Genomic DNA, 11,263 nt, shown 5'->3' on the forward strand with positions numbered 1-11,263 from the left:
TACAAAAAGAATATAAAAAAAAAATATTGAGTGGCTGAGTTGAACAGGATATCAATTTAAAAAAAGTCCAACAAAAATCAATATACTCATCATTTATTTATAAATTATAATCAAAATTATAAATAAATGATGATATATTATATGAAATTCGCAAACTGCCTTGTCTTGAAAACAATAGAGATACTGCACTTGCGACGATGACGCCGACCAGTATTTTAATTCCATCCAAAAATCATATTTAACAATATAAATTATTTATTTTATTTTGTCATAAAAATTAAAAAATTAAAATCAAGCTTTCGAATTAAATTAAAATATTAATTCACATCATTTGTAAAACATATAACGAATAATAATAATAAATCATTTGAAATGAATAGGTATATATTTTTATGTCAAAAATATTTTTAAAAAAAAAAAAATTCAATCAAAATATATTGTTAAACGATAAATTATTTTGTCAAAAATAATAAATTTTTTTTTTTTTCATTTTATTTTCAACTTTTGTTAAGTTTTTTCAATGTAGTCCAGAAGAAGCGCAAAACGGAATTTGAATTTGTCGACAAATCCGCGCGCTTCTTGATCGAAGATGGCGGAGAGAAATGGTCTTCACCTATTGGCTGAAGCATACAACAAAGTTCGGCGCATTTTTTTTTTTTTTCAGCAGCATTTTGGGGAATATTATTATAAAAAAAAAAAAAAAAAACTTGGACATTGATTTTGACAAAAATATTCATTAAAATATCGAATATTATCGCCGATTGTTGATTAATAATTATTTTTATTCAAAAAAAAAAATTGAATAAATAATTAAAATCGCATTAAAAAGTCGAGCGTAAATGAAGTTGGTGTGAGCATAACTCGGGGGAGAAAAAAAGAAAAAAAAAAAAAAGAAGGACGCCAACAAACGACATCGCATTTTTCATTTTTGTAAATGAAATAAATCGTTAAATAATATAAAAACAATAGACGAAATAAAATTTAAAAAAAAAACGCAATATAAAGTCGAAATTGTTATCGCAAAAAATATGATAAATGAAATGAATAAAAAATAAATTTTCGGCTCATCAATAGGGCGGCCATTTTGAGAGGATAGAAAAATGACGCCATAAAAAATCAAATTATAAAAATAAAATAATAAATAATACTAATTAATTGATTGAGCATTGAAAACTTATTTTTTATAAAGAATTAAATAATAATAATGAAATATGAAAGGGCACAATACCAGATATGATTAGCGAGAAGCCGAGGCACAAAAAAAAAGATGGCTTGCTCGGGCTTGATGAAAAAGTTACCACAAAATCTCCGATCCACAAAAAATAACGTCCTTTCTCTTCCAGTTTACAGGAGACGACTGGAGACGACTGATTGCGACTGATCAAAAAATGCGACTGATGGCCACTGGGCAGTGAGGGCACTGATGGCAGTTCGACGAGTGTCCAAGTGCCCGAATGCAGCCGAGAACAGCCGAGTCCTCCCTCCTACTTTGTCCCCCCACAACTGCCGGCAACAACATGGCGGCTTCAAACGCACTTGCGCATGCTCAATTGACAAATTTTCATGTTATAAAAAAATGGAGTGGGAATAAATAAAAAAAAAAAAAGAGATAAAAAAATCTACCTGCTCAGTGCTCCAGAGTGCTCATTGCTGACGTTTCTATCTGTCTTTAAACAACAACGATAACACAGTAAATACTCATGTACTAGTACTTTTTCTTGTTACTCATGCTAGCTAAAAAAATGTAAAAAGTTTATGGGGTAAATCAGGGTAGATACATAATACAGTGACACTAGCAATTGCTAGCAACTAGTAGTGGCTAACAACGTTCAACGTACTATTTACAATAAAAATTACCTTAATAATAATTCATTACTATCGTAAGTACCAAAATAATAAACAAAAATTATTTTATTTAATTAAAAAATTATAGAAAATTATTTTATTTAATTAAAAAATTATAGAAAATTATTTTATTTTATTAAAAAGTTATAGAAAATAAATTTTTTTTTGTTTGAAAAAAAAATCAACACCCCTGGAACATTTAATCGGTACCTTTTTCCAAGAAATTTTGTCGTTTCCAATTCCATTGTCTATTTCATCTCTTTCCTCTTTCCTTTTCTATTCAATGCTCCTGATGTGATAATATGTTTTTTAAAAAACTAATTCTTTATGTGATTTTACAGTGTGTTTTTTGCTGATATAAATTTTTTTATAAAAAGAAAAATAAAAAAACAAAAAAAAATTTTGGAGTAACAACATAAACATGAATCGCCAGCATAGGAGTATTCTTATAGAATTACGTGAAGATATTGTTCGTGATATTGACGTGAATGATGGTGTTTTGGATGAACTAAAAGAAAAATTAAAACTAACAGATAAACATGTTGCTAAAATAATGTCTGGAGAAACAGTTCAAAATAAAGTCGAGATAATGCTGGACATAATCCCAGAGTATGTAATTCATTGTTATTAATACATGTATGTTTTTTTTTTTTTTTTTTACTTTTCTAATAATTGAACTTGTTCATTTCGTCCAGTCAATGACCTTCGTGATCAGTCGCCGATTTTTATGCGTTGAATCATCATTGTCCTTGAGATTTATTTTTTCTTATTTTTAACTACTTTTTATTTTATTTTTTATTATCATCGTTTATACTATTATTATTGTTTTTTTTTGTTTATAATAAATTTTGTTTGTCTCTAGATATGAACCAAATGCTTTTCAAATTTTTCAAAATGCAATTAAAGATAATTGGTGCTGGATATATGAAAAAATGGAAAAATTAAATACAGAACCAAAAAAATCTATATGTATACCACCAATATCACCATTAACTGTACCACGAGAAGAAAAAGTAAGTTTATATTTTGTTAAATTTCATTAATTACATGAAATATTTATATCAAGATAACAAATAATTTTATTTTGTTATGACTTATGAGTCATAACTTATTACTTTTTAAATACATGTATAAATTTTAATATTATTTTGTATTTCTTTGCCATTCTTGCTATCTGATTGGATTTTTTTTTTCCTGGATGTAAGCTTTTTTCTTTTTATATCATGTTTACTTGGAAATATATAATTAATGATATTTAATAATATTTTACAGATGGAACAGTTAAAAATGGCTTTGACAAAACTTGAACCAGGTGGTTATGTAGTTTTACATGGAATGAAAGGATTTGGTAAACACAGTTTAACTGCAAGTACATTAAAAAATGAATCTCTTGTAGCAGATTTATTTGATGTGAGTAAATTATCAATAATTGTAACAAAGATATGTTTATTTTTATTTAAAAAAAAAAAAAACGTGAATGTTTCTTTTTTTAGAATCAAGTTTATTGGATTAAATTTGCATATGCCTCATCTGATAAATTAATTGACACTGAAATATTGAGTCAACTCAATAGTTTGTATCATCGTGTTAATAATGCATCAATGTTATCATTAGGACCAGAATCAAAATTATCAAAAGATAGTCTTATTCAACAATTAAAATATCATTTTAGTAATAATAAAAATGCACTTGTTGTATTAAATGATGTTTGGAATCCAAATATAATTGATTCATTTGATTTTGGCTGTAAAACATTAGTAATAACAACAAATGTAGATTTATTAGGTACTAATAGAATTCATGAAGTTGTTAAAATGATGGATGGTTTTACTGAAGATGAAAGTTTAAAATTATTTGCTGATTCATTAGGAATTGAATCAATTGAACAATTACCAGAAGAAGCACGTTCAATTCATTATGAATGTAATGGTATGCCAATATTAATAGCAATGTTTGCTGCACAATTTCAACAATATAAAGATGATATGAAAGTTAATAATGAACGTTGGAAATATTATTCAGATGCATTACGTCAAAAAGATAAATCAAATAAAGTTATATCAAAATTTCTTGATAAACAAAATGCAATATTTGATATGTGTATTGATCAATTGACTGAACCAACAAAAAAAATGTATAAACAACTAGCTATATTTAGTGAAGATGTTAATATAACAAGTCAAACATTAACAATATTATGGGATGAAGATAAAATTTGGGCTGTTGATGATCATATGAATGAAATATGTAAAAAATCATTAGCAGAAAAACAATTTAATACTGAATTAAATGGTTATGTTTATGGTGTACATGATTTATTATTATGTCATTTACAAAATGCTATGAGCCCAGATGAATTAATAAATAATCATAAATTATTTGTTGAAAAATATAGAAAAAATTGTCGTAATGATTTTTCAAAATTACCAAATGATAATTATGGTTATTCTTATATTGGTTATCATTTAGAACAAGCTGAAATGTATGATGAATTTGAAAATTTATATCTTGATTTAAATTTTATACAATCAAAAATTAATTATTGTGGATTAAATGATTTATTAATTGATATTAATAGATATAAAAATTATATAATAGCTGGTAAACTAGATAATGAAAAAAAAATTGAAGAATGGGAAATTTTTTTAAGATCACATTCAAGAATAATTGCTGAACATAGTAGAAGAAATTGTTTGGATTTAGTACAAATTGGTATAAATGATTTATCACAAGGTTATATTTATAATATTTCACGTAAAATTGCACAAAAAAGATCAACATATCTTTATTTAACACATAAACCAGTTGAAGAACCACAAAGTTATGTAAGTTATGTATCACCAACTGATTTATGTACAATTAATTTTACTGATGAACCAACACAAATATTAATTGGTAATAAAGATGGTGAAATTATATCATGGAATACTGAAACACATAAACGAACAACATATAATAGTCATCAAAAATCAAAATTAAAAAAAGTTATATTATCAAAAAGAGATATTTTTTTTTTAGCACTAAATGACAAAGGTTATATTGAAAAATTTAATTATGAAATTGATCAAGCTAATGAAATTAATAATGATGATCGTCATTGTTTACAAAGTCCACGTGAAAAACAATCATTTTGGTCTGGTATACATAGAAATCCAAAACCATCAAATGTTAAAACATATATGATTCAAGATAATAAATATATTCATATTATTGAAGATTTTGCACTTAGTTCAGATGATACAACAATATCAGCATGTACATTAAAAGGTATAGTTAGAGTATGGAATATAAATGGTGATATTATATTTACTGATGATTGTAAAGAACGTTGTTATAATTGTATTGCATTTCTTAGAAGAGATGAATTTTTAAGTATGGTTGATAGTCGTGCTGGTGTTATTTATGTTTATCATAAAAAATTAACAAGTGATGGTTATATATATAAAACACTATATCGTCCAAAACACACAGTATATCATGAAAATGATAATCCAAAAACTGTTGGTATTGATAATAAAAAAATTATATATTTTAATGAAATACCAAATAATGATGAACCTTATAAAATTAATTTAATAATGATAACAAATTTAGAAGCAATAACTATTAATTTTTATGAATTTATGAGTAATCCTGGTGAATTAGTTAATCCACAAACACGTTTTATTGCTGATATTGATAACAAAACAAATCCAACAATGAGATATATTACTGGTACATTAACACATGATGGTAATTATTTTATAATTGGTGATTCAGAAGGTTTTGTTAAAGTATGGCAAGTATATGGTATTGATAAACCATATATAACATTTACTGGACGTATTAATGTATTGGATACATATTGTATTGATGAAAGTTATCATTTAATAATTGGTGCATCAAATAGAGTTATTCATAAATGGTTATTTTTAACTGATAAAGAAATTGCACCAAAATCACCAAGAAAACCACTTTTTGATGCTATTATGAAACCATATGGTGAATCTGATATTGTTGCTCAAGTAAGTGATAAAAAAATAAGTATACATATTGGACAACAAATAAAACAAACTGAACCAATAGCTGGTGAAATAATAAGTTTATCATTGTCACATGATGGTAATGAAATTTTATATATTGTTAAAATAATAGTTGGTAAAAATACAATATATAAAATATATATTTATGATGGAAATAAAAGTTATGAAATAAAAACATTAACTCAATATATAAGTTTTGCAAAATTTTTAAGAATTCATGATATGAATATTGCTGTTTGGGAACAAGGTAATGATTTAGGTATTAAATCATTAGAAATGGAAGTTGAAGCTAAAAATATTGGACATATTATTGCACTTCATACAATTAGTGTTAATAATGTTAAATATGTTATAACTGTTGCAAGTAATAAAAAAATTATAATATGGAAAGTATCAGATGCTATAAATCCATTTTGGACAAATATATATTCAACACAAAGTACAATTGATGAAACTGTAACATCCAGTGAAATTCATCAAAATAATTATCTTGCTGTATTAAATTCAAATGGTATATTAGAAATATATTCAATTGTTAAACAAGAAAATGATTTAGAATTACAGCTTTATATAACACGTAATTTTATTATAAAATTAACATGTTGTGCATTTTCATTTGATTCAAAATATCTTGCAATTGGTATGGATAATGGTGAAATTATTATTTTTGATATGACATCATATATTATTTATAAAGATTTACCACTTCATTGTAATGCTATCAGACAATTATTTTGGGCTCCATTATCTGTTGATCAACCAATTTTATTATCATTAACATGTGATGAAATGGCATGGTGGAATATTAGTTATATGAAAGATATTAAACAAACTAATAGAAGAAGTAGACATGGTCCTTTATCACGTAGTGTTACAACACCAACAATGGGTATGAGTCCACGTTCAAGTATGAGATTACCAAAAAGTCAAACAACTGATTTAAGTAAATTAACTTTACAACTTGAAAAACTTGAAAACAACAATCATCACAACAATGATGATGATGATGATAATAATAATAACAAAAATAATACCGATAATAATAATAATAATAACAAAATGGATCTCTTTGATAATTCAAGTGAATTTTGGAAGTCAAAACAACCAAGAGATAGTAAAAGATCATTACTTGGATTAACACAATTACCACAAAGTTCATTGGCAAAAGTATGTGTTTCAAATGATTTTAAAAAATTTTTACTCGTTGATGCATACGGTTCAATTAATACATTTGGATTATTTATATGACATAATGTTAATAACAATAATAATAATATATATTGTAATAATAAAAAAATCAAAAATAAAAAAAAACGTGAAAGAAAAAAACGAAAGAAAAAATCGAAACAGAAAATATAAAATATTTGCTGTAATGCTCTTTATTAAGAGCAATAATTAATTTAAAATTTAACTATCATTGTTAACAATTATTTTATTATTATTGTTATTATTATTAATGGAGTATATTTAAGTATTGATAGCTCTTTTTTAAGCCAGTTAATTTGTAATTATTATTTGCCATTAATCATTGAGATTATGTGTTTCTTTCATTCCACTGGGTCAATCAATTTTATTTTTTGAATCGATAATTTTCGTACAAACATGTGCCTTAATCAAATTTTAAAAAAAATTGATTTTACGATTGACCCAAGTTAAATTTTATAAACTGAAAAAAAAAAAAAAAATTTTTTAATCAATTTTTGCGTCTTTTATACAAACGCAATGCATTTATTTTTTAATAATTCAACGAATAATAGTTGCACACATTTTTTTTTTTAAATCAAATATTTTCTACCAATTTTGTTTTCTTTTTATTTTAATTATAAATTTAAAAAAAAAAGAAAATATGACTGCAAATAATTGGTGCAATTATATAATGCCAAGTGATAAAAAAAATCAAATGGCAGCATTTATTTTTTATCCATGTTAATACATGAAAGACTTTGAAATTATTTCAAATGCTCATTTGTTGAAAAAATATATATACTTAATTTTTTATTATTTTTTATTAATTTTATATTTTAATTATGTTAGTGTAAAATAATAATATAAGTAAATTTTTATTGCGTATTTTTGTCGGTTAAATTTTCACTTAATTAATTTTTCTTATATTTTTTTTTTATATAAACAAACATTTTTAGAATTCAATAGTTTACAAAAAAAAACTGACGTAAAATAAAACATAAATTTTTACTTTTTTGTGATACAATATTGAGTAATTGCTAAACATGTTAATTCAGTTTAGTGTAATAAATTATATTGTACCAAATATCATTATTCATTATTCATTTTTTATATACATTTATTATAAAAATGTTAACTGTACAAAATGAAAAAAAAAAATTAAATAAAATTTTATTTATACCTAATAATTTATTTAATGATTTTGTGATTTTTTTAATTAATACCCTAATTTTTTATACTCAATAAAATATAAAAATAATAATAAATTTTAGACACGGAAGTTTTGCGTTTTGTTGACAATGAAAAAATTTTGACTGTACTTGCCAATCATCTAAAAATAATGACAAGGTAAGTATGATATTACGCAAGTTTGTTGATGAGACTGGCACGTCAATTGGAATTTGTCTTTAAACTCAAGGTCAATGTCAACAGATCATCAACATTATTTTTTTTTTTTAATTAATTAATTACTTAATAATAAACAGTGAATTTAATTATAAAAAAAAATTATCCCGATCAATTATTAATTAAATTTTTTCTATATTTAAAAATATTTTTGTATTAAATCATTTTAAAATAATTATTACATTTTGGAGTATTTAATCAACATCAAATTATAATAATAAAAATGTTGAATAAAAAAAAAAATTAATTTATAAATTTTTTAATATAAAAGTGGGGATTAAAAATATGCGCAAAGTAAAATGCGCGGTTCGAAAAAAGAAGAAGAAATGAGAACCTGTCTGTCATTTTTAGTTTGGTGTGGTTGAGCGCGTGGTTAAACTTGTACATAAACCACGCTTCATTTTTTTTTATCACCACAACACGTGATACTGTCTTAAAAGTCAGTAACGATAAGTAATTTATATTGTAATATTATACGTAAATAATGACGTCGTTGGTTTATAAAAATTCAATGAAGGCCATTAGTCGGTTTGTTCCTGAAAAACTTCAACCTTTGTGGAATCATCCGGCAGGTAATTTTGTGTTTTTTTTCTCTAATAAAAAATTACCACATTGCAATGCACATATTTGACCGTTTATTTCCTGTTTTTTTTCTTTTTCTACACAAATTTTTTAATGTGTATGTGTATGTGTACATGTTGAACGGCTGTTTAGCTGGTTGTGTGTCAATTCGTGTGCCAATTGGGTCAAGGCTGTCTCAACAATCCACTCACATACTTGACTTTTATTATTATTTATTTTGTTGGAGTTATTAATTTTTTTTTTTTTTTGTTGTTAATAAATATTTTAAAATGGCAAGTAAATTCGACAATGGAAAAAAAATTAAAAAATTCATACTTGAATGACTTGACTGATTAATGAATTAAATTGAGAGTACAGTTAAACATATTGTTGTGACAATTGTATGCATAACAATACGACCTTTGACACACATGAATTTATATCATTAATTCAATGTAAAAATAATAATTATATTAAAATTTAAATATGCAATTTTTCAGGTCCACAAACAATATTTTTCTGGGCACCAATGTTTAAATGGGTATGTTGTTTATTAACAATTTAAAAATAAAAGATAAATAATTTTATGTTAATTTATAAACAGAGTAAATAAATAAATTTGGATAATTACAGGGACTTGTTATTGCTGGCCTAGGTGATCTTTCAAGACCAGCTGAAAAAATATCAATTAGTCAATCAGGTGCTTTGGGACTCACTGGATTAATTTGGACAAGATATTCTGTTGCAATCACACCTAAAAATTATAGTTTATGCAGTGTTAATTTTTTTGTTGCATGCACTGCTTTATATCAAGTTGCACGAGCAATCAAGTAAGTTTTATAAATCATAAATAAACAATTAAAATCATACTAAACAAATATTATTTCTTGTAATTCAAAGTTAATATCTATATAAATTTTAGCTTATCTTTTTTATCTATAGTTTGTTGCTTTTTCAATAAACTTTGAACTCAAGTATTTATCAGAGTTATGAAAAGATTAATTTTTTATATTGATTGAGTATTTCATTGAATATTACAGATACCAAAGAGATCAAGAAGCAATTGCAGCAGCAGCAGCTACTAATCATTGATAAAAAAAACATTCCTAGATAATAGCTAAAAATTTATTGTGCTATTTGCAAATGCATTGGCCAATTTTACAATTACATTTCTAATTCAATGATTACAAATAACTCGACCATTTTTAAATAAATTTTTTAGATAGCGACGTAATTTTTAAAACGAAAAATTGATTAAAATATTTGACGATATGATATTTAATATATCATCAATACTGTTGAGTCTCACTACACTATTTCTATTTATTTTCTAATAATGCTCAATTATCAATTCTTGATACACATATAATTACTCAATATTTAAATAAATTAAATATCCAGATAATTAAGACAACATGTGCCATTATTGAATAAACATTTTATTAAATAAATATTTATCAATCAAATAATGGTATAATAAATTAAGTTAAACACATAAAAAAAATGGCTGTTTTCGAATCAAATAATATTTAGTAATCAATAATTTAAATAGAATTTTATTTTATATACATTTATTTTTTTTGTGTTTAATTTAATAAATGTGTTGGCTTTTTTGTTTGGCTATTGCCTCGTACACGAACAAATAAATTATTATAAAATATCAGACATTATTATAAAAGAAAGATTAATATATCGTTTATAAAATATTGTGCTATACAATAATTATCAACTGATAAATAATTATTGTTAATTTAATATCAAAGATTATAATTTGTAAAGTACTCAAAAAATATTTTCAAATGTATACTTTTGTTTATTAGAAAAAATAAAAAAGAAAAAAACAATTTTTATGATTTTTAAAATTGTATTACATCAAATGTTTATTCAAAAAATTTATTTAATTTTTCTATTTTGTCAAATGACAAAATAATATTCAAAAACAATTATATTTTTTGCGCGCTTTTCACCATTTTGTATTCTCTAAAAATAATAATAATAATTTGCGCGGAATGGCACATGCGCAATTTTAATTGAGAATAATCATATAAAAAAAACAAATAAATTATTAATTGTTATTAATTAAGGAAAATCAAACTGGCCTTTAAATAAATAAAACATTTATTTAAATAATTAAGTGTTAGAATACCGTGCTGTTTTTCATTTGAGAAATGGGAATTCCCAAAAAAAATTGTAAGCAAATAATATACAAACAATGTTGACTTAATATTAATATTGTTTATTTACCA

The 11,263-nt window shown here is 23.9% G+C and overlaps 2 protein-coding genes and 1 long non-coding RNA gene across 8 annotated transcripts in view; 2 read left to right on the forward strand and 1 right to left on the reverse strand.

Moving 5' to 3' along the window:
• Positions 1–1,396, reverse strand: part of LOC122851641 — a 130,161-nt gene extending 128,765 nt beyond the window's left edge. For 3 of the 4 annotated variants that reach the window (XR_006373719.1, XR_006373722.1, XR_006373720.1), the window contains exon 1: positions 1,229–1,387. This is a non-coding gene — a long non-coding RNA (uncharacterized LOC122851641). Of the gene's footprint in view, positions 1–1,228 lie in introns of all 4 variants that reach the window. The other variant, XR_006373718.1, reaches the window with a different exon arrangement.
• Positions 1,397–1,642: 246 nt separating this feature from the next.
• Positions 1,643–8,239, forward strand: LOC122851639. 3 transcript variants are annotated; one of them, XM_044150999.1, is made up of 5 exons: positions 1,643–1,880; positions 2,187–2,454; positions 2,708–2,858; positions 3,118–3,255; positions 3,339–8,239. In XM_044150999.1, exons 2-5 carry the CDS (start codon positions 2,267–2,269, stop codon positions 7,113–7,115), a joined length of 4,254 nt encoding a protein of 1,417 aa, XP_044006934.1. In that variant the 5' UTR covers positions 1,643–1,880; positions 2,187–2,266; the 3' UTR covers positions 7,116–8,239. The 3 variants fall into 3 exon arrangements, with proteins under 3 accessions (XP_044006934.1, XP_044006935.1, XP_044006936.1); XM_044151000.1 differs by having other exon boundaries at positions 3,127–3,255; positions 3,339–7,509; XM_044151001.1 differs by lacking the exons at positions 1,643–1,880; positions 2,187–2,454; positions 2,708–2,858 and adding an exon at positions 2,946–3,045 and having other exon boundaries at positions 3,339–7,509.
• A 226-nt stretch (positions 8,240–8,465) lies between these two features.
• Positions 8,466–11,207, forward strand: LOC122851650 (mitochondrial pyruvate carrier 4-like). Its single transcript, XM_044151008.1, has 4 exons — positions 8,466–9,028; positions 9,518–9,558; positions 9,651–9,847; positions 10,058–11,207. The coding sequence occupies exons 1-4, from the start codon at positions 8,941–8,943 to the stop codon at positions 10,107–10,109; spliced, it is 378 nt and encodes a 125-aa protein (XP_044006943.1). The 5' UTR covers positions 8,466–8,940; the 3' UTR covers positions 10,110–11,207.
• Positions 11,208–11,263: the final 56 nt, after the last annotated feature.

Source organism: Aphidius gifuensis, linkage group LG3 (assembly GCF_014905175.1).
Source record: "Aphidius gifuensis isolate YNYX2018 linkage group LG3, ASM1490517v1, whole genome shotgun sequence".
Taxonomy (NCBI): domain Eukaryota; kingdom Metazoa; phylum Arthropoda; class Insecta; order Hymenoptera; family Braconidae; genus Aphidius; species Aphidius gifuensis.

What these genes read in the sequence shown, in the direction of transcription:
- LOC122851650 (XM_044151008.1), top strand. Translation starts at nt 8,941, where the DNA reads ATGACGTCGTTGGTTTATAAAAATTCAATGAAGGCCATTAGTCGGTTT. An exon ending in GGGCACCAATGTTTAAATGG is followed by an intron (nt 9,559 to 9,650) that starts GTATGTTGTTTA and finishes GGATAATTACAG; the next exon opens with GGACTTGTTATTGCTGGCCT. An exon ending in CAAGTTGCACGAGCAATCAA is followed by an intron (nt 9,848 to 10,057) that starts GTAAGTTTTATA and finishes TGAATATTACAG; the next exon opens with ATACCAAAGAGATCAAGAAG.
- LOC122851639 (XM_044150999.1), top strand. Translation starts at nt 2,267, where the DNA reads ATGAATCGCCAGCATAGGAGTATTCTTATAGAATTACGTGAAGATATT. An exon ending in CTGTACCACGAGAAGAAAAA is followed by an intron (nt 2,859 to 3,117) that starts GTAAGTTTATAT and finishes AATATTTTACAG; the next exon opens with ATGGAACAGTTAAAAATGGC. An exon ending in TTGTAGCAGATTTATTTGAT is followed by an intron (nt 3,256 to 3,338) that starts GTGAGTAAATTA and finishes TTCTTTTTTTAG; the next exon opens with AATCAAGTTTATTGGATTAA.